The 24,094-nt window shown below is 37.1% G+C and overlaps 1 protein-coding gene and 1 long non-coding RNA gene across 10 annotated transcripts in view; one reads left to right on the top strand and one right to left on the bottom strand.

Moving 5' to 3' along the window:
* greb1l (GREB1 like retinoic acid receptor coactivator) overlaps positions 1-24,094 on the top strand; it is a 147,663-nt gene that overhangs the window by 90,296 nt on the left and 33,273 nt on the right. For all 9 annotated transcript variants that reach the window (XR_015477331.1, XR_015477333.1, XR_015477329.1 and 6 more), the window contains 12 exon segments: positions 353-469; positions 6,876-7,016; positions 9,036-9,161; positions 9,614-9,754; positions 12,398-12,583; positions 12,714-13,016; positions 15,137-15,265; positions 16,654-16,788; positions 16,898-17,095; positions 18,444-18,624; positions 18,711-18,900; positions 21,507-21,643. Coding sequence is in view for 4 of the 9 variants with exons in the window: in XM_087238429.1 (XP_087094555.1) it covers positions 353-469; positions 6,876-7,016; positions 9,036-9,161; positions 9,614-9,754; positions 12,398-12,583; positions 12,714-13,016; positions 15,137-15,265; positions 16,654-16,788; positions 16,898-17,095; positions 18,444-18,624; positions 18,711-18,900; positions 21,507-21,643 (1,984 nt within the window). In the remaining 5 variants the exon portion in view is untranslated.
* LOC147846225 (uncharacterized) lies at positions 2,368-11,187 on the bottom strand. Its single transcript, XR_015478257.1, has 3 exons — positions 8,149-11,187; positions 7,226-7,556; positions 2,368-7,165 (listed from the first exon to the last, which is right to left on the bottom strand). It is a non-coding gene; the product is annotated as an uncharacterized LOC147846225 (long non-coding RNA).

Below are 24,094 nucleotides of genomic sequence, written 5' to 3' on the forward strand. Positions count from 1 at the left end.
TAATACATTCCGGATGGGATAACTCACTCAAACATGAAAATGTACTTACTATATACTCACCATCGAGTGGTTCCAAACTTTCATGAGTTTCTTTCTTTTTGAAGAAAGCTAGAAAACCTCTAACCATTAAGTGACTTCCATAGTGTTTGTTTTTCCTACTATGGAAGTCAATGGTTACAGGTTTTTGGCTTTCTACTAAAAGCTTTTGTGTTCAACAGAAGAATAAAACTCATAAAGGTGTGGAACAAGTAAAGGATGAGTAACTGAGGGTAAAATACAATTTTTTTGTCCATCACTTTAACCCCCAGTAAATCGTTGTGTTTGTATAATATGTTGTTTTTCTGACCTACAGACTCGCCTCCTGCCCGCATGCAATCTGGCTCATCCTCAGGGATTTTTGGACCCCAGGAGCTGGGCTTCCTTAAACCATTGAACACACCGACCCACGGGACCAAGACATTACCGATCGGTATCAGATATTTGTCTTCATTTTGAATTCAAAGCAGCATTGATTTCTCATAATACCACGCTAAAGCCATGAATCATTGTCTACTGAAGTAGATATTTCTTTTGAAAATGCAAGCAGTTCATATATTATTTTGTAATTTCAGCAATATAAGCTAACAATTCAGCATGCTAAACAAATAACATGTTTTTGCTATACCCTATGTTAATGGATTACACATTTGAACAGGTCACAGTGTACAAACCATACGGGGATATTTGACCCAGAAATGAAAATTACTTCATCATTTATTCTCCCTCATATGGTTTAAACTCGTAGAACTATTATACCAAGAACTATTTATTTGGGCTTACAACTGTAAAACCCAACAGTGAACTTTATCAAATAAAATAAGTTTAGTTAACTCAAAATTTACTTAAAGTTAATTCTACTCATTTGAAAAGAGTTTTGAACTCTTTTGTTGAAGGTTATGAGTTAATTAAATACCTCATCACTTCAACTAAAATGGAGTACGTTCACAGTATTCACATAAATAATTTTTTTTAACTTAAATGGTTTGTAGCAATCGGTTTCCTCAAACGGTTTAAGTTGCCTTAACTTATTGGGTTTTAAAGTACTCAGGTGGTTTGAGTTCTCTTAATTTATCGGGTTTTATTGTGCTCAAATAGCTTCTTTTACTCAAATAGATTAAGTTCACAGTATTCATTTGGATTAGTTTTTGAACTTAACTGGTTTGTTGCAATAGGTCTCCTCAAATGCTTTGAGTTACCTTAACTTTTTGGGTTTTACAGTGTATGAAACTCTATTGCTTGCTTGTTGGTCAGTAACTTTATAATTATTAATTTAAAAAATGTCTCATTACGTAATTAATATGTAACCCACTTGTCCTACTGCACCCAATCTTTGCTGGGATCGAACCGGCGATTCTTTGCATGGGAGTCAGTTGCTCTATCAAGAAGGCTAAAGGCCATGGTCTCTAGTGTCTGTCGCTAGAGCACCTTTTGAGGCCAGAGAAGTGAGGTTTACCTGCATAGCATATTGCTAGCTAGCCTCCGTTACAAATATCTAGCACTATTTAATAATTATCAAATCGCACAAACTATATTATGGTCTTTTATGTGCAATCAATCAGATTCAAAACAGTCTGAGCTTCTGAAAATAAAAACTTTTGGAAGCAAAGATTAAACAAGAATCAACCTTAGCTTAATCATCTTCCTCTTTAACTGCTTTAGCTCTAGCTATATATGGCCATGTATGAATGTTTATACATATAATTCATCTAATTGTAACTTTAATGTGCAATAAGTCTGATTCAAAACAGATTGAACTGCATGGGACGATAATCTTTTTCAAGGTATACCGCAATTCAGAAAAGTAAAAATGTTCTGCTATACAGTTCCTAAGGTATATGTAAAAATGTTTTTTTTTTGGTTAGGTGTGGGGGGTGGGGGAGGGGGGTTGGAGGAAGGAAACTATCTTCAGCAGAAAAGATATCCAAAGATGCTGTTCTAAATAGTAAAAAAAAAGTAATGAAGAGCTCAGATGTCAATAATTTATTTGAATTCTTTAGCCTGACATGTTTGCTGCTACAAAATATCTATTCTCAAAATAAAATTTTAAACAAAGGGGAAAAAGGTTTTGGTTTTTTACCCAGACATTTAAAAGGAATATATTTTAGAGCAGTCACAATTCCGTGAAAATTATCATACGCTTACTATACCGTCAGAATCTTATACCCGCCCATGCTTAAATGTGAGCAGCACATAATAAGTGTTCAATTTCAGCATCTCAGAGCCACTCTGATGCACTTCATCTCTCTCAAATCTTTAATAGTTCTTTGTTTAGGTCAATAAAACATGCATTTGAAATAACAAAAGAAAACCCTATCAAAGCAGAAGCTTGTCTGCAGTTCTCTACCAAAATAAAAGCTTTTGGATGTAAAAATTAAATAGGAATAAACCTTAGCTTAATCATCTTTCCCTTAAACTGCTTTAGCTCTAGCTATACATGAAGGTTTATACATATAGTTTCACCTACTATATCAGAACATAAATGTACCGATTAGTATTTCCAATGGTTAATATATGAGAATATACAGTTAGGTCCATGAATATATGGACATAGACACAATTCTAACATGTTTGGCTCTATGCACCAACACAATGGATTTAAAATGAAACAAACAAGATGAGTTCTAGAGAGGTCTGGCAGAGCACCACCAGGAATGAAAGACAGCGTCTGGTCATGTCTATGCATTCCAGATTTCAGGCTGTAATTGACTGCAAAAGATTTGCAACTAAGTATTACAAAGTGAAAGTTTTATCTGATTATTATTCTGTCCGATTACTTTTGGACCCTTAACAAGTGGGAAGCACATGTGCAAACTGTTGTAATTCCTACAGCGTTCACCTGATTTGGACGTAAATACCCTCAAATTAAAGCTGACAGTCTGCAGTAAAGCACATCTTGTTCATTTTATTTTAAACCTATCGTGTTGGTGCATAGAGTCACAAATATTTATAGACCTAACTGTATATAATAAATATGTAAAAACTGCTATTTTTGCTAATATTTTTTAAAAATATATGTTGCATATATGCATATAAAACAATACAAACCACACAATATATGTTAAAAAAGACAGATATGCCAATATTTTATCAAAGATGACTGATAACACACATCAGTAAGCCTAGGGTTTATCAACAACATTAAAATTAATTATTTCAAGAATTCTCTAATCAACAGATAAACTTAGAGATCAAATTTTTCATCAAAGCAAAAATTATTGAGCTCTTACCTTACAAAATAATTCACTTACACTAAACCATCTTCAGTAATGACGTGGCTTAAATATTTACAGGTTTACTAACATTTAAAACATTTTCTCTGACAAATAAAAATCTAGAAAAATCATATCTCTATGTTCTTTAGTTCCACATGTCATTTAAATTCTCTTTTTTTATTATTATATTGCACATCATATCTCTGCCCATAATCTGCACAAATATTAAACAGCTGCTGAAAACCAGCACTACTTGGGGAAAAGATCATCAGCATACATGTAATGATTTATTGTAGCATCACCAAGCACACAGTCAGCCCTACAATCACTTAATTCCTCAGACAACTCATTCATGCAAACATTAAAAACGGCAGGTGAACATAAACCTCCTTGTCGTACTCCATTACATACTTTAAATTTATCAAATACAAAATTGCCAAACCTTTATTTGGGTACTTTGATTAGTGTACCAGTAAATTCTTTAAATACTATTAGGTATTCCTCTTAGTTTTAATTTACTAAAAACCTTTTGATGATTAACCCTATCAAAAGATTTAGAGGCATCAATAAAACCAATTATAACTGTAGATTTTAGCCTTTTATACAGTTCTAATACTTTCTTTATAGGATAAATACATAAATCATTACTGTGATGAGGCGTTAAACCAAATTGATAAACAGTGGTCCCCAGAAATGCACCTAATTTGTCTAACATTTTATATATATTTGGAATCCAAATATGATCTTGTGTGTCATGTATGTCATGTGCATATATTGCCATATGTTTCCATATAGATATTGTAGCTATTGTTTTGATTTTAGATTTTCTAAAATTACATTAAGCAGCCACAAAGCTGTGTTCGATGTTGTTAACTGCCTTGTTTTTCTACACAAAAGGACAAAATAAATCTCCTCTTTGAAGGTCATTTGTATTGGCTGCTTACCATCACAACCCCTGTGCACACTTATGGAATTGCACACAATAAGTCACTCCGAAACATCAATATAGGTCTAGAAATACTAAATTAAGGGTCTTAATGTCACCGCCACGCTTCAATATTTTTCTGATTGATGTTTAAGACATTTATGTTACTATTTGTGTGTGTGTCAAGAATATTAGATGCAAAAGTGGCCCAGCAGTTCATTATCAACATGCCATCAGTTAAAGGAAATCAATAAACTGTTCCACAGGAACCATTCTTCTTCAGAAATGAGCAAGAATGCATTCCCTGTTGAATTTGTGTGCTTCTAGGTAGGCATTTGCATAGTTTGTCACCAAAAGAGTAGCTATTAGCAATTAATGTGTAAAACATGACACCTTTTGGGGCACATTGGAAATTGTGGAATATTCATTCATTCATTTTCTTGTCGGCTTAGTCCCTTTATTAATCCGGGGTCGCCACAGCGGAATGAACCGCCAACTTATCCAGCAAGTTTTTATGCAGCGGATGCCCTTCCAGCCGCAACCCATCTCTAGGAAAGAAATTGTGGAATAATAAAAAAAAATTATAATTTTATCATTTGTGTGCGGAGCCTAATACTACCATTTTGAGACTCCTGAAAATATTTTACCAGCCTGTTTTTTGAATGCATATAGATAATCAGATGAATAAAGATATATCACTCTCTATATCACTACATATATACTGCTGACCATGAAAATACTTTACAATAAGGTTGAATTAAGCCTCAGTCAGTTCACATGGCTTTTATTGTCGGTTACAAAAGTCACTATGTCAGATTATGCGATTTTGTCGTGATCAGATTTTCACTTGTCGTGGGTAACAAATGTGCCAGACTACGTTCCTTCACGATCAGTCATCCCTTGATGTGTTGCTATACAATAACATAAGTAGTATAACAATACTTCTTATCTTAATTACATTTTTTTTTTATCTCATTTCGATCTCAATTTAAAAATGATGCTTGCTTACAACTTGGCTACATCATTTACTTTAAGTTCTTTGCTTTACATTGATAGGATCAATCTTGCCTAAACAGTCCCTCGCCTGGACTTGCCATGAGTGAGATGGAAAAAAAAATTAAAGTACACCAGCACCAAGGAAAAATCAGAAGCTCAAGACAATCTTTAAAATACTGACATAACAAAAAAATAGCAAATATATGATAGAGGTTTGTGATACAACAGTAACCGTGAAGCATTAATTAAATTCTCCTTTTCCACGGAGCGAAACAAATCATCCACCTGCACAGTTGAGTAGTGGACAAACACAAACAAAAATATAATTTGTATATTTTTCTTAAAAAATATATCTTTTTGAAACAAATTTTGTTTGATTTAATTTGTATATTAATTCTAATGTACTTTTTGTTGGTCAGTTATCTACTAGATGAACAAGAATAACGAATAACATTTGAGGTTAAGTGCTTCAAAACAAGTCTGCTATTTGCTTCAGCGCCAAAACACGAATTGCCATTAGATTGTGTTGGTTTGTTGAGTATAATGATAATCTAGCCTAAATAAAACGAAATATTCACAGTTTCAGAGAAGCCTACATTAAACTATTTCACTGTTAATGACAAATTTGGATAAGCAGCACATGCTTTTACAATGAATTTGCAGCACTAAACATGTTCCCAGATTACCTCGGAAGAACAAACTCTGTTGGAAGGATGAGAGAACTCTCATGTTCTGTGTCAAAGCACAGACCCGCACCTTTTTGCATCCAGCCGAGGTTTCTAAACCTACTAAAATGTCCGGGATTTGGTTTTGCTTTCATTTTCTAAGCTGTCATTAAGTTTATGCACAGAGCCGCAAGAGAGACATTAAATAATTAATTCTGTAATATAAACGACTCTAAAAAAAAATGTTACTAAATACTCGGAGAGGACGAAATTACATTCAAAGTGCCTGCAGAATATTTTAGAATTAAAAATAAGTAATCAACTCATTCATCTTGTTTAAATAATCTACACATTTTATTCATGCAATTATAAATGTATGAACTTGACTGAGAGATAAAGAGCAGCAGATTTTACCTGTCAGTGGGTGCACATGCCTCCTGATTAGCATAAAAGAGAAACAGTGGATTTATATTTATTTATTTATTTATTTATTTATTTATTTATTTATTTATCTATTTATTTCAACAGTCTTTTTTTACTTTAACCCATTAAAAAGAAAAAGTTTAAACAGCTAATAATAAAAATAGTGTTACAAAATCTAATTATGTTTTGTTCGTTGTGTATGGTTAACTGTTTATGTGCTGTTGGTAAAAGGTGCTTGAATCTGGCTACCACCACAAGTATATTACAAACCTGTTGGAAGCACTGTATATCCATACATTAAATATTATTGATGACTGTATAATTACTATCTAAAAATTATGCTTTTTGTTTTCAAATGTTAAACCATATTATTGTTATTTATGTGGGGAAAAACCCATTGCTTCACTTTTGAAAACACCATTATCATGAACCGTTCATGTAAAATCTTTAAAATTTGTAAAACTTTATTGTATTTGTATTTTTTTGCTATTGTTTTGATCACATAGATATCCTTTATGGCTTTTTTTTTTCAGGAAATTTATTCCAACCCCACACTTTTGAACTGTAGAATGTTTTCTCTGCAGTTGTTTTAATTCTTAAAATATTTTATTGCAGTTCCCACTGCCCTCCGAGTGAATGGTCTAACTAATGGTCTCAGTATGGATGGACGCTCCACTCTACTGAGCCCACCTCGTACAAACCCACTCTCCACTCCTAGTCATGGCTATAGAACCACAGAAACAGGAGACAGTCCAGGTAAGCATTACACTGGCCAATCGCAGCACTACCTGATGAATGCCATTAATAATCAAATCACCTTGCTTAAGGCTGATTTATACTTCTGCGTCTTCAGCCCTACGCCATGGCCGTCAGCGTAGCTGACGTTCACCTCTCAAAAAATGCTACTACACGTCGCAACGACGCATAGCTCAAGCTCTGTGATTGGTCGGCTTGGTAGCGCTGACGAGTCAGGGCAGGACCGAGGAAGCGATTGTTTACAAGTGTGGAGTCCCGTGAAGGAGCTCAGGATGGAGTTTTGTTTTGTGTTTACCTCATAGTTAAAGTTGTTGCATGTCCGCCGGTTCTTGCCTCAAAATGAGCGAGTTTGAGCCACTTATACATTCAGGAAGCGTTAAAAAAAAAAAAACAGCAGCGAAGAAACTCGACAGAGAGAAACATTAACACCTCACTGCCCAATAGCGTTTCGGAAGTATTAATGCAGACCAACAATGACAGCGCGCAGAAGTATAAATGCAAAGCTACGCGCGTTGCATGCATTATGGGTTACACTGGTCACTTTTCAATTCATTTCAGCTTTATTTGTATAGTGCTTTTACAATGTAGGTTGTGTCAAAGCAGCTTCACATAAATGGTCATAGTAACTGGAACAGTGTGGTTCAGTTTTTAGTGTTTAAGTTCAGTTTAGCTCAGTTCAGTGTGATTTAAAATCATTACTGAGAGTTCAAACACTGAAGAGCAAATTCATCGATGCGTAGCTCTACCAATACTGAACCATGCGAGCCAGTGGTGACAGCAGAGAGGAAACAAAAACTTCACCTGATAGGAGAGTGAAGAACCAGACTCAGGTGGGCACGACCATTTTAATTTCTCCGCTGGCCAAAAGTCTTGTGCAGAGCTTCAGTCACCGCGGTGGAGGCTGGAACCTGGCCTAAGCGAAGACTCGTCTGTCCCTGGAGCGTCACTGGAATCAGACTCATGTTCTCCACTCCCCATGACCATCAGCGCAGCAGCAGCTCAGGATATGGCCTGGTCCCGGATATGGAACCTTGGGATCATCTCTTCGCTGGTCTTGGATCCAATCAGCGACTCTGCATAATCTGAGGACCTCGGGATGAGTATCCCCAGGTGGAAATAGAGGATAATTCACTTGACGCAGAAGTATAAACCAGGCTTTAAACATATGCAATGGTCTATTTTTTTACATAGGCTCCTTCTGAACACCTAGCCCTATATACATTTCTTGAGATCGCAAATTATGTAGCCAAAAGTACGTATGGCTGCATTTCGTTTTTAAAACAAATGCTACGAGGCAGTATGATGCTTCAAGCTTAAAAGTTGACCGCTTACCTCCATAAGGATAGCTTTCCTTCGGTTACCAATTTGTCTAGTTAGCTAGTCATTTACGTCGGCAGACTTGAGACGCAGAGAGGAGTTGTCCACAATAACGGGGTTTGAGTCCAGTAAAGAACGGTTCCAGACATCGTATAAAACAAAAACAGAAGCCAAAAAATAAAATAAACAATTAAATAACAGGGTAAGAAAGTGGTAAAATCTGAAAACGTAGTAAAAATCAGGCGAGTACTTTTCTTTTTCTGGATTGCTTTTTTAAAACTGTCGGTTGGATTTAGGGAAGTAGGTGAATGGGTTGGTCAATCGGTGCTTTTGAAAACACTATTGGTTGGGTTTTGGGAAGGAGGAAGGTAGGTCAGGCAATCCGTCTGTCCATCAGTCAGTCAGTCAGTCAGTCAGTCAGCTGGTGGTTTACACAAGAACAGCAGGCGCGAATGGCACTTGCGGGAGAAATTTGAGATCTCAAAAAGCTGACAAAGCGGCCTCTGGTGGATTTGTGAAAACAAAAACTGCAAAAAAAAACTTACCTCCTGAAACGTATTTCGTGATCTCCAGAAATGTATATATTGGTACATTTTCAGAAAGAGTCTGGGTTGTCTATTTTAACTCATCAAATATTACCACTAACCAATTTGAAATTACATATTGAGTAACAGATTCACCATCCCATGTTCTTTCTTGCAGCATCCACTGCTATGTCGACAGGTCCACCAAAAAAGCGGCATCGTAGTTGGCATCCCACCACTTTAGTGCCCATCCCAGCCACAGCTGTTCCTGTACCAGCCATCCGACCGCTGACCTGCAGCTCTGGTAAATTAAAACTCAATCACACTCAACCTGTTGTTTGTTGATTATCAAATTTGTATTGCCATTGGTCAGTTCATCCAGGGTGTTTATGCATGTCCCTAAGCAGACATGAATTTGTTTATCTCTGCTTTTCCTTTTAACAAGTACCAAGTGGTATCCATGTTTTCTATCCACAGGGATGATTTATTAATTGTTTCTGTATATACAGGAGTGAAATGTCAGGCTAAAGCAGGTTCTGAACTGTTTCATAGCAGCTTGAAAGGTTTAGCTGAGGAAATGGACCTTGAAGATTCATGACAATTTTAGTCACCATTGATTGGAGTGCCACATTTACAAAGCTTGAGGGAGAACTGTGAAGAGATCCATCCAAAGTATTACTATCATTCAGCAATGGCTTGACCCCTCACTTTATATGTTCCAGTACATGGATTTAATGTTTTGCTCTTTCCTTTCAGGTCCTTTATTGTCCCTGTCCAATCAACAGCCTGCATCGGTCTCAGGGGTCATACAACCACAGCCAATCACAGCTGGAGAAACGGTCATCATTCCTGACAACCTTCTAAACTCCTACGGGGTCCGGCCAGTCCTTCTCATTGGTTAGTTTTTTGTTTTACTTACACAAAGATTTAATTTCTAAATAAACACTTTAGTTTTTTTAGTTGGAATAAAGTAAAAAAGGGGCAACACAGTGGTTAGCACTGTCACCTCTCAGCAAGAAGGTTGCTTGTTCGAGTCCCGGTTGGGTCAGTTGGCATTTCTGTGTGAAGTTTGCATTTTCACCCCCTGTTCACGTGCGTTTTCTTCGGGTGCTCTGGTTTCACCCACAGTCTAAAGACATGTGTGGTATAAGTGAACTGAATAAACCAAATTGGCCGTAGTGTATGTGTATGAATGAGTGTGTATGGATGTTTCCTATTACTGGGTTGCAGCTGGAAGAGCATTCACTGTGTAAAACATATGCTGGAGAAGTTGGTGTTTTTTTCCGCTGTGGTGACCCCTGATGAATAAAGGGACTAAGCCGAAGGAAATTGAATGAATGCATAAAGTAAAAATCTGACAGTTATTTAGGATTGACATATTTGCTTTTTCTACCAACTATGGCACTCCCACTGTCAGTTTGTGTTTTTTTTTTCACAAATCTCTTTTTAAAATGGATGTTTCTGGCAAGAGTAGGCTTGATCTTTGTATACTCCTCAGTCGGACGGTTCCTGATGTCCCATATGAGCACCTTTTTATAGATTTTCAAGTCCTCCAACGTTATTCCAATCCACTATTTTTTAAAATGTCAGATAGCAACAGAAGCCCTAAAATCAAATCTGATGTGTCAAATTACCTGTCAAACAATCTCTCCGCAAATGCTCAATTAAAATAAAATCAAAAATATTATATTCTTAAAAAGTAGATTTTAGATATGGCATCATAGACAGGATCATTTATTTCAGTTATTTAATTTTAGACTGAGGTTTCATTTGTTACATTACTTAAATGCGCAGTAGATGATTGTCTTCAGAAACAGTTTTTGTTGTGCTGGGCTCTTCATTTTCTGATTGTAATGAATAAAGTAAATGATCTAAATGTATTTATTTGTATTTTTATTTTCTGGTTGAGGCATAAGACAAAAAAATGTTTGTCTAATTAAAATTTGTCATGCCGATAATTCCCAAAATTCTGATTAGTAGCCCAAACTGTCTGTCAACAAATTGTTGCACCTCTGTTCACGCAGATCCACCGTTTGCATGTGAGAGAGTGATAGCAGTAAAAACAAATGCTGAATCAAAACTTTTTAAAATCCTGAAACAATATTAGAGTTACTTTGTATTGAAGTATTTGTTTTAGACAGGTCATATTATGTTTTAAAACTGTTTTAGTCACACAAAGCTGATGTAGATTGTGTTGTTTTACAAATAGGTTATATGCACAGAAGTGTTGTTCTGCCAGTGAAATATTCTGGTGAAAGATTGATGTGACTGTATTTAATTTTATAAGTGCCTTTTACAGCATCGATAATGTAGATTGTTTTTAGTTTTACAAAAAAAAAAAACAAGTAAATAGCGCTATTCCACCTAGCCTGCTTTACTGAGGTAAAGTTGGTTTTATATTCACATTGGGTCATTTTTGAACAATGGCAACCTGTAACGCGCTCCCTATATTGTTTACCATGCTACTCTGAATATTCACTCTGAAATAGCAAGTATGACTTCTGTAATAAGAATAATTCCTGCACCCCGCTGGCCAAGCATAGTGTAAGCATCGTTGCTAGATATAATAATTGTAGTATTTTAAAGTACTATAAAATTTCTAACTGGCAAATGGCATGATCCAGTGGGTTTCTGTCATCTTTAATGTGTGCTTTTTTGATATCAGGAGGTGTGGTTTTGGACGGGAGGTAAGGGACTGTGCTTTCAAAGCTATTATGCTAAAGGATAGCATTTTTGTCAGACCACCTACTGCACCTTTAACTATATTAGTTAACATTTCTGCACATTAGTTGTTAATACTTCTACAGTATTTTTTAATGTTAATGTTGAGTTCAACAAAATAGTTTTTTAATGGACTTGACCTAAAATGAACTAACAGTGAAAAGTTGTATTATTACTGTCTAACTTTAGTAATGACAAATACATATTTGAACATAGTAGTAGACTTTTAGTTACTTAATAGCTACCCTAATGAGGTGTTTATTACTAGTTAGTAAGGTAGTAGTTAGGTTTAGGTATTAGGGATGTAAAATAAGATCATACCTTATTAGTTCAAATTAACGATTAATATTTTGATAATAGGCAGATAAAAGTCAATAGTTGATAGTGTGAATTGTTACCTTAACTAAAGTGTTACAAAATAATTTATATATCAATAAATATTTTCCCAGAGATGGGTTGCAGCTAGAAAGGCATCCGCTGCGTAAAAACATCTGCTGGATAAGTTGGTGGTTCATTCCGCTGTGGCGACCCCAGATTAATAAAGGGACTAAGCCGAAAAGAAAATGAATGAATGAATGAATGAAGAATCAACAAATATCTTATGTATTGCTCATTGCTAGTTCATTTTTGTTACTACATCAACATCTGTAGAGTTTTCTACTTTTTATTTTTTTTATAAAGCCACTTTTATATTAAAGTAGCATAATCTGAAATAGTATTTTCACAATGAGGCCCATTTTACAAAAATAAGTCACCTTCACCTCAAAGAAGTGTTTAGATGTTTGTGTGAACTCATGGTTGTTTGAATTTCCTCTCCAGGTCAAGGCACTTTACCATATTTCTTTGGCAATGTGGGTGATCTGGTGGTGAGCCCCCTGCTGGTGAGCTGCTACAAGGGCAGAGAGCTCAACGAGAAGACCCTGGCCAGCCTGGGCATGTCAGCAAACCAGTTACTGACCACAGAGACCATGATACTGCTCACACTGCAGTACCTCGCTCGACTGGGTATATAATACTAACACGACTAATGAATTTGGATTTGTAATACATCAGTTTTAACAGGTTTTAATGGATCAGAAGAACCAATAATTTATCCATTGTGAGATCAACACATTCTTTTTAATTGTCTGTTCAGGTACAGAGCAGATACCGTTACGGGAAGAGTTTGAGCAAATCATGTTGAAGGCTATGCTGTGTGGTCCGACTGGCCCTCCAGTGTCGCCTGCGCAGCTGCCCTGGTTAGCCCGAATGGAGGCCAGTGTGTCAGGGGGCAGTGTTCAGGTGCTGGTCACCCACGGCTCTCTTGGTGAGGGTATCTCTGAGTCTCTGCGCTCACTGAGTGAAACATCTCCACAGCAGCAGCAGTGTCTCCCCAACTATGTGCTCATTATCTGCACCTCCAAAAGTGGAGCCAATGAGTTCTGTGTGCTCGTGTTGGGTAAGTTTTGCTTTATTCTCCAGTTCATGGTTTAAAGAAACACTTCCTTATTTTTAAAAAAAGTTAGGCTCTTTTTACAGCACTACTAAAGTCAAACAGTTCAAAGAGTTTTGCAATTTTTGAATCCATTCAGCCGATGTCTGGGTCTGAAAAAGGGCACTTTTAGCTTATCTTAGCATAGATCATTGATTCTGATTAGACCATTAGCATTAGCACAGTGTTTTGATAATTTTCCTATTTAAGGCTTGACACTTCTATGGTTATGTAAATGAAAAGTTATTTTCATTTTTTTTCGAATAGCTATTTTCTAGGTGGTTATTGCTAAGAATTATACCCTGGTTTTAGTGTAATAATCAAGGAATTTTGCTGCTGTACCTTGGCTGCAGCAGGTGCACATATTCTAACTTGTAGTGCAAGTGTAGGGCTTGGTGTTGGGTACTATTTTCAGGTACAATGTAATATCGTTGCACCTGCTAAAGCCATTGTTTTGGGAGCTGTTGGTTTGGTACTTTCAGTATTATCTTTGCGTGAACTGGCCCAATCTAATCCTGTTTATATGAATTTAGCCTGCTCCCAAGTAGGTTTGAGCTACCAGAACTGTTGCTATGACAACAAGTCTCAGATGAGTTTTGAAGAATAAAATGATCCTGGATCATGTCAAATCGGCAGTATCCAAATCCAGCTAACTGAGTAAGCCATGTCCGAAGAACAGACCTCTGGGATACAGTCAGTCAGCGCAGTCCTCCCTCCAAAGTAAAAAGCGATATTTTGTGTCTGTTGGAGTACTTGCAGGTGTTCCATTGGCATTTTTCTGCACATTTATTCTGACCAATCGAAAAGCAGTTTAGGAATTATGTTCAGTATCATCTGGCCAAGGAGTGATGTGGATTTTGTCACAAGACTGCATTTTGGTTCTTTTCAAGTGGTTCGGACCAAAGCAATCAGTGTAAAAAGAACCCAAAAATGGCAGAAAAATGCTTTAATGTATCAATTGTTGCCCTTAGTCTGGACCAAATGAACCGGACCACAGATGTGAAAGCCCCTTTAAACAGGAAAATGTTAAAAACTCTTTGGACATTTTTGAGGATGATGCTAATGGTCTGATTCAATGATCTATGCTAAGCTAAGCTAAGGCTCCCGCCAGATCTAGAGTAAGCTGAATGGATGAAAAATTGGTAAAACTCAACTGTTTAACTCCAGGGAAGCTGTAAAATAAAATAAATGTTATGTTTCTTTAATCTTTAGAAACTTTAAACGATATCAAAAAGCAACTAATGCTGAGTTCACACTGCATGATTTTAACCATGACTTTCACTGATTCACAAGTTTTACAAAATTATGAAATTGTCCTATTGTTTGAATTGATTTCTGACTGATAAATACATCTGGGATGACCTACAGCCAATGAAAGTGCAAGATACAAGGCAGCAGGCAGTTTGGTAGGAGTTATAAACCACAATATTATCAAGCATAGCTTCATTTCAGAGAAAGACTTCTTATTGTTTCTAATCACTTCTCTCGAAAAGGTGATTGTGGACAATACAGAGCATATTATTTTCTTGTCAGCTTAATCCCTTTATTAATCCGGGGTCGCCACAGTGGAATGAACCGCCAACTTATCCAGCAAGGTTTTTTTTACGCAGCGGATGCCCTTCCAGCCGCAACCCATCTCTGGGAAACATCCACACACACATTCACACACACACACTCATACACTACGGACAATTTTAGCCTACCCAATTTACCTGTACCGCATATCTTTGGACTTGTGAGGGAAACCGGAGCACCCGGAGGAAACCCACGCAAAGGCAGGGAGAACATGCAAGCTCCACACAGGAACTCCAACTGAGCCGAGGTTCGAACCAGCGACCCAGTGACCTTCTTGCTGTGAGGCGACAGTACTACCTAATGCGCCACTGCCTCGCCCCACAGAGCATATTAGAATCATCATAGACGTGTGGAATCATCACAGAGCATATATAGAGTCTTTATATTATAAACTGTGTAAAATCCTGTTGCCAATCCATTTTTGCAGTGTGAACAGATAGCTGTGCAATGTGAAAACAATGACCATTATTTGGATTTGCCAACTAATTATTTTATGTGGATCTTTTATTTAGGTAAGTATCAGTCTCGAGCCTTGGCAGAGAGCATGCTGTCTACAAACGAGTTTCTGAAGGAGATCAGTTATGAGCTCATCACAGGGAAAGTTAGTGTACTAGCCTCACACTTCCAGAGCACCTCTTTAGGTGAGTATCAGTGCATGATAAATAGTGGATCCAATCTCTGTCGTCATCATCTTTTCATTGTTCTTTATTCAGAAATGAACTGAAAAATGTAAATGTAAGCTGCTGTTTGTGGAGAACACAAAATGTCATGCACATAGCCAGGCAGCGTAGATTGGTTAGGTCATGGCGCCCTCTCTGGTTATTTTTGAAAGTAGTTAAAATACTACAGTTCTTTTAAAAGGCTATAGTTCACCCAAAACTGAAAATGTACTGACCTTCAATTGGTTCCTAACTTAAGAGTTTCCTTTTAATGTTAAACACAAAATAAGATAGTTTGAAGAATGTTCAAACCTGTAAAACCTGCAACTATTGACCTCTATAGCAGGGAAAACATAAAAAAAGTCAAAGGTTTCAGGTTTCAAGCTTTTTTCTAAATATTTTGAAGAAATCTCAGGGTTGTATGAAATGAAGGATGAGTAAATGCTGTCAGAATTTTTAGTTTTGGGTAAACTATCCTTTAAAGCTTAGAATCACTTGTACACTTCTATTATAATATGTTATGAAATAATTTATACTATGTCTTTTAATTGTACTGTATTTTAAATTGTAATTTCCTACTGAAATTCAAGGCTAAATTTGGTGCATGATTACTCCAGTTTTAATATGCTTTTAATATCATTCCAAAATGTCTTTGTTGTCTCATGTTTTATAAAAACTGGGGTCCATTTTATTTTTTAAGGATTCTCTTTTGTTAAAATAGAGACTATAGCCATTCCTCTGTAACTATACTGTCACTTTCAGTCAGTTTATCTATGTCAAGGGTGTCAAACTCGATTCCTGGAGGGCTGCAGCCCTACAGAGTTATGTTCCAGCCCTGCTTTAACACACCTATCTGTAGGTATTAAACAAACCTAAAGCACTCAATTAGTTTGATCAGCTGTGTTTAATTACGGTTGTGGTCACACTGCACTTTTTCCCAATAGACTTCCATTCATATGCATGCAAATGCGTCAGACCAGAAACGCAAGCTTGTGCAACAAGTTTCGCAGTTTGCTGCGGTGCAAAGTTCAAGCTTGCTGAACTCTGACCTGCGAAATCACATAACGTGATTGCGTAAGACCAATCGAAGATCAAAAGATGTCCTTTCTGGACAGAAATTGAATATATGGACCAATCGCTTGCTTTTTAAATGTCTAATCATCTTGTTTAATCCCGCCCCTTTTCACAGCGTCGTAGTACAGAATTTCACATGCTCAAACTTGAGTGTGACCACAGCTTAAACTGTGCAGAGCTGCAGGAGTTTAACACCTGTGATCTATATTAACTGTTTACTGACCCCAAACTTTTGAGTGATAGTAGTGATTGAGAGTGTCCCTATTATTAATTTCATCTGGATTGTGGGGCTACAGGTGACAATATGGACAAACAGCTGGTTCGTTATCAACGTAAGCGCAAAGACAGGGTGGTTCAACCTTTTCAGGGGCATCTCACCGAGTACATCCACTCCCAGGAAGCTGCGACCATGATACCAGAATCAGGGCCAGGTGAGACTTTACTGTATATCACAATCTATAATTTTTCTTGCCTACAATTAAAAGGTTTATTGCCATGATAAATCTTCACGCTAAAATAAACATTTGATATGTGTTACAGATCTGCTGAACGATGACTTTCAGATACACCCTCCTCAGTTGAGCGTTGCACGAAGCCTTTTGTCACAGGTTTGTGCTATTGCCGACTCAGGGAGCCAGAGCTTAGATCTGGGCCGATTCTGCAAAGTAGACTTTCTGATTCTGGTGCCGCCCTCCCATGTGCTGGTTCACCAAACAGTCCAGCGAATACGACAATCAGGTACATCACAACAGAAAAGAAGACAAATTTGAAGCAATATTGCTGTTTTTCTACTGATGTCAAACTCACTACTGAATACAAATCAATCGTTGAAGGTTCTTGAATTTCTGGAATATGATGGAATTTTAAAGTGTCTATTCCAGACATTAAAAAACAGGGAATTTTTATATTTTTTTATATTTAAGTCATGGAATATTAGAGATTTTTGTTTTGTCGTTTAACATTTTAGTTTCTATTTATCAAAATGTAATTTTTATTTGCCTTTTTTATTGTTTTGTTTCACACTTGTTGTCATGGTTAGGCTATTTTTCAATTCAGTTCAGTTCATCTTTTTTTCTAGACAACCTCAGCAGGCACACAACATCATTAGACTTTAATATTAGGTTACATTTAGGTCATGACGTCAGGTGACCAAACTTCAATGTGTAACCAGCATCTAAGGACAACGTTATTTTGACGTCCAATAATGGTGTTAATTACGTTGATATTTGGTTAATTTTATGTTGTGTTGACCGAAATCCAACGTCTGATAGATGTCATAGTGGTAACGTCCACACAACATCAAGGTGTAACATTATTATACAATGACATTTGGTTGATTTTAGGTTGAGATTAGGTTGGACGTTGGACATTGACGTTGGCCTGATGTTGGGTTCTGTCGTCAACCCGATTTTTGTTTCCAAACAAAAATGGACTACAACGTAGTCGGCTACAATGTCAATATGACGTCATGTTGACGTCCTGTGCCTGCAAGGATTTTTACAATGTAGACTGTGTCAGAGCAGCCTAACAATGAAGTGGTTCTAGTAAATTGAAATTGCTTGAGTCCAGTTTTCAGAGTTGAAGTTTAGTTCAGTGTAATATTAACGTCATCTATATTTTACAATCATTTTACGCTCATCAACTGGCAAAAATATAATTCATAGGCAGTCATCAGACTGTACCTGCTACCTGAAGTTAACATGCCAGCAAAATATACATTTTAGGAGCTTTGGCTTCAAAGAATGGGTGTTAAAAGCAGACAACGGATAGTAGTTTGCAAAACTACTATCAACTATCAAATTTGAAAGAGGGAGCCGTGCAAACAGTGAGTACAGTATCTATTGTTGTTCTCATAGTGGCTGTTAATGTTCTGCAGATATGATATTTAAGCTAAAACTAATCTAATATCATGCAAAGCACAACAGCAACATGTTTTCTGTTCATTATAGATAAAATTATTCTTTTTATTCAGTAAAAGTAAGGGAAGAGTCATAAATTTGATATTTGGCTTAGAGTGGCAACCCTGATCATTAGAATTGCTATGATTTATTACAATAATATAACACGTTGTTGTCCTCATGTCTAGGCGTCCTAATAGATCTTGGTATAGAGGACGTGTCATTAGCCATGCAGAAGTCTGACAAGTATGTGGTGCGTCTGGACACGGAGGTCCACACAAAAATGGAGGCCTTTATGAGGAAGGTCAAACAGAACCCTTATACACTCTTCGTCCTCATTCATGACAACTCGCACGTGGACTTGACAAGGTGAGAGATGCAGCTATGTGCTTTATTGCAGGATTTTTCAGGAATATCTTGCGTTAACGTCTTGTCTTTTTCTCTTGGTCCACTAGTGCTCTTTCAGGGTCGGTTTGTCATGGGGAGCTGCAGGGATTGGCCGATCGCGTGGTGAACTGTCCAGAGGTTCTGGAAGCAATAAACTTACTGGTGCTGCAGGTCAGCTGCTTCCCGTTCACCCTGCAGAGCCGGCAGTCACGAATCAGTACCCAGAATGAAGTGCATTGGCCCGACACTGAGAACCAGGTGAGTTTCACTGACCACCAGTAGATCTAAAGGAGTATGTGGAGGATAGAAAAGACTTCAAATAGCCAGTGGTGTAAACTAACAAATTACAAATACTCAAATTACTATAATTGAGTAGTTTTTTCTCAAGAATTGTAATTTACTGAGTTGTTTTCAAAATGTGTTCTTTTACCTTCCTTTGAGTACATTTTTAGTACAGTATCAGTACTTTTACTCCAGTATTTTTTTCTTCAACCTGCAGCCACTACTTTATTTTATCCCTGTCTTTAGGGAATAAAAAAAGTCAGTCCTTTGATTCTAGTCCAATCAAATCGGACATAGAAGTAAATAGGTTAATCGCATCATAATGAACTACCTCAAGTAATGGGTAATTTATAATTGTAGCAAACTGTTTGGAAGCATTAAAAGTGTCCAAGAAGATGTCTAAAATCTTTCCACGCATTGACCCAGAGACTGTTTGGATGCATGTCACTGATGAGAAGATGACAGGTGTTTACTGTATGATGACCGAAATGGCCTTAAACACCCAGCAGGCACAAACGTCATCATGACGTCAGATTGACGTTGTACCCCAGTTTTGTTTGGAAATGAAAATCAGGTTGATGTCAGAACTCAATGTCAGGCTGAAGTTATTGTCCGACGACCAACCTAAAATCAATCAAACATCTATATTGATGTCAAATGATGTTTCAGCTTGACTTGTGTGAACGTTACCACTATGACATCTATCTATATGCTGGATTTTGGTTGCCACACCTGACAAATAAATATTCAGTATTTGACGTCAATGATGTTGGTTTAAGATGTAGGCTCCATGTTGGATTTTGGTTGCTTTCTAACACAACCTAAAATCAACCAAGAATTAAAGTCATTAGAAGTCGTTATTGGATGTCAAAATATCGTTGTCCTTAAACGCTGGCTAGACATCGAATTTTGGTCCCCTGACATCACAACCTAAATCTAACCTGATATTAACGTTTTATGGCATTGTGTGCCTGCTGGGCAATAACTAAATAAACTACAGTATGTTATGTTTACACACATGCACAAATTACATGTAAATGCATCAGCTTTTTACAGCGTAATACTCACTATGCACTACTCTTGAGTACTCTTGAAATGTCTACTTTTTACAATACTTTGAGGAATATGTACAACTGATCATTTTTAATTTTAGGCAAGTAATGGTACTTTTACTTGAGTATGATTTTCACTCCTTTTTCCACCACTGCAGATAGGTGATGTGCGTTTATATGCATACACATTGTGACTTTGCTCATGAAAGTGTCATGGGTGTATTTTTATTTATTTATTTATTTAATTAATTTTGAACATTTGTAAGTTTTACAATTGAATAACTTTGTTGAAATAAAACAGTCATATCTATTTTTCCCTGACTTTTACTAAATATGTGTATATTTCCTTCTAACATTGTTATTTATTGAAATGATAAAACACAAAAGAGTTCTGATTATTTCAACCTAGAACTACCATAGTGGCGTTTCAATGTCTGCTACTTTTCCCAGTGATTTTAAATATGCATGTTTCTGTTGCCTAGCAATTTTCTGCTAACAAAAACACAACTTTACTTCAGATTTGTCTTTCAAATCAGCATATTCAGTGGCATGAAAAAGCCTTCTCTCCTGCATGTGAAAGTGAAAAGTGCTCTATTCTTGCTTAACTATTCATTTATAGGCTGTATTACCAAAAAAGATCATATGTTTAGCATCATGACTTAATTAAATATGATGACAGACATTCAAAGCATCTTTGAAATATCCTAATAGAAGCTTTGAATGTAAATATGATGTCTTACATGAGAATGTCAGAATGTGTGCTATGGTATTTCTAGTAACCATCATCTGTAAGTGGCCCTCTGACTAAAAATCATAGATAATATGCCAGGAAATGCATCATTTTTATATTTAAAGTGTGCTTATTTTAAAGTATAGACACAAACATTCCTAGCTTTGAAGGGACTGAAAAGTGCTGGGGCACTTGAGCATTTGAAAGTTTGATTGTCAGCATCTGAATGGCGTTTCATTTCAATGACGATCAGCTGAAAAATGCAACACTCCAGTCTTTCTAGTGTTCTTGTGAACGCTCTTGTAAAACGGTGATCATTACAGCAAATCACAGCCATATTTGTTGAGAATGTGAACACAATGGCAAATCAGCAGTGTTCAATAATGTATGTGGGAAATACTGCTATTGTCACAATTTTTACATTTAAGTAGACTTGTGAATGTTGTAGATCCATAAAAAAACACTTTGGGGTCTCATAGTTTGACCAAATAACTCAGAAACAGCTTTTCTCATAGGATAAAAAATCCAGACTTGTGAATAATATATGGACATTGACACATCATTGAAGTACTCACAATCATATGCTACATCATCACAAGTGACACCACCCAGTTATATGTTTAAAAGCCAGAAGAAAAAGTTGGAGGAAAGTTGAAAGCCAGTTAAGGCTAATAGGTGCAAACATTGTCTTTATTGATGTTCAATTCAAACTAATCTGCAAAAACCTGCAAAAAAAAGGAAATGTAGTCCAGGGTTTCATGATGCTATAAAATGACGATGCTACTGTTTGCATGTAACAGCAGGGTGAAGCTTCTCCTAAAGACTTGATCTACTTTGGGCTGAAGGACTACAGCAAGTCTCTGCAGTGGGGAGTGGCGAGTCCAATTCTGCGATGTGATGACGCCTTTGAGCGGATGGTTAAAACCCTGTTGGAGAGGTTAGTCCATTTCACATAGTTGAATGTACTTCTGAAATAAAATCACATGAAGAAAATAGAAAAATATTGTTTTTGTTGCTCTGATCAGTTCTGAGATTTTGTTAAAGACAAAATCAGGAAACGAAATGTGGATTACGTTTGTTTATACTATGGTCCGTAACTGACCCGCATGTGCAGAAGTAAAGATACGGACAGCACAAAATGTTTAATTATGCACAAGTTATACTGTATGAAGTAAGCCCGCTGTCAGATCATACTTATATGATTATTGCCCTTTTCACAGACAACCGTGGTGTATTTCATTAACTGTAAATGATTGTTCTGCTACTACTAATGTGGGTTTCGGCATTTGAAATCTACAATAAGCCACTTGTGAATGAAAACACTGATGACAACCGTGTTGCACGTTTGTTTGATCACTGGTGTAGTGAACTCAAAGGTTAATGAGTAGCCGCAGACAACTGTGAAGGCTGAGTTGTTTTATCTACGTTTGCAGAGTTATTTCATTTTACTTTGTTATAAACAGCAGACACGTACAGAAGGGGGGTTTGGGTGCTCGAACACCTGCCCTTTTTTCTCTTGGAGAATGTTCTCCCTCCTTTGCACACGGATCCCTTATCCGTAACACGCACAAGGCTCTACAGCTTCGCGATCAACCCGTGCCCCAATCCTTAACAAGCACCAGTTTTGCCAAAATTTTTTTCAAAATGAACAACCATCTTTTTTATGGCAAAGCAATTGCCATGTGTGCTATTCTAATATGCTGCTGTGGAGTAGAGGATGTTTGCAGCACAGAATGATGACGCATGTCACTCGAATATTATGTAATAGTCACATGAAATTCGACATAACCGTTTACACTGCGGTCGCACTGCAAAACATCAGATCTGTGTCTGATTTAAGACTACATATGAGAGGCTTCGTTCACACTGCAGGCAAATGTGGCACGAATCTGATTTTTTCCCCCTCATGTGATGTAGGTGATGACAGTGTGAACAGCCCAAACCGCATGGAATCTGTTATTTTCAGGTCAGATCTGTGCCACTTTCATATGTGGTCTTAAATCAGACACAGATATTTTGCAATGCGACCGCAGTGTAAATGGTTATGTCAGATTTCATGTGACTTTTACGTAATCTTTGAGGGACATGCGTCATCATTCTGTGCTGCAAACATCCTCTACTCTTCAGCAGCACAGTAGAATGGCACACAGGGCGATTGCAGTACCACAGAAAGTTGGTTGTCCATGTTGAAAAAGAATTTGAAGGCATAACTGGTGCTTGTTAACTAATCTGGTTAACGATTGAGGCACGGGTTGATCGCGAAGCTGAAAAGCATTGTGGGTGTTGCGAATGGGGGATCTGTGTGCAACTGAGGAAGAATTTTCTCTCCGAGAGAAAAAAAGGGCAGGTGCTTTAGCACCCAAACCCCCTATGCACATGTCTGCTGTTTATAACGAAGTAAAATTAAATAACTCCACAAACGGAGAAGAAACCAACCCCACCTTCACAGCTCAGCCTGCAGCTGCTTATTAACCCTTGAGTTCACTACACCGCCGGTGGTCAGAGCGCTACGCACCGCGGTTGTCATAAATCACAAATGATCAGTGTTTTTTTTTCACAGGAGACTTATTGTAGATCTCAAATGCCGAAATACACAGTAGTAGTACCAGAACAATCATTTAAAGTTCATGAAATACACCCCGGTTGTCTGTGAAAAGGGCAATAATCATATAAGCGGGATCTGACAACGTGCTTACTCATGCAGCACACACGTGTGTGGATAATTAGACATTTTGTGCTCTCCGTAATGCACTTTTGCGCATGCGGGTCAGTTTAGGACCATGATCTGTTCACACTGCAAATCTGATATTGGCCACATTTATAAGATCAGTGTGAACAGCCATGCAAAAAAAATCTAATCTGAGAAAAAAATCAGATTTGAGCACTAAGCCTTGCAGTGTAATTGTAGCCAGAGTGGCACAGATCTGACCTGAAAAGTTCAGATTCCATGCGGTTTGGGCTTTTCACACTATGATTATCTGAGTCACATTGTGGGCAAAAAAATCAGATTCGGGCCACATTTGGCTGCAGTGTAAACGTAGCCTTAATGATCTGTTTACACAGCAAATCTGATATTGGCCACATTTCTAAGAGCAGTGTGAACAGCCATGCAAAAAAAATCAGATCTGAGAAAAAAAATCAGATTTGAGCACTAATCCTGGCAGTGTGAACGTAGCCTAATGCACTTTATCTGTTTTGCATCTCTCGATTTAAATTACACTACAAACAAAAAGTGATGTCCAGAGGGAACTTATAAATGATATTCAGCTTTAACCTCCTAGGGCTTAGTGGCCACATACAGAACGTTGACAGCACATTTTAGCTCTTAAGTGGCTATTTAAAATACTTTGAATGTTTTATATTTTGTTACAGACATACAGATTCATTC

Source organism: Danio rerio, chromosome 2, assembly GCF_052040795.2.
Source record: "Danio rerio strain M-AB ecotype USA chromosome 2, GRCz13ab, whole genome shotgun sequence".
Lineage (NCBI taxonomy): Eukaryota > Metazoa > Chordata > Actinopteri > Cypriniformes > Danionidae > Danio > Danio rerio.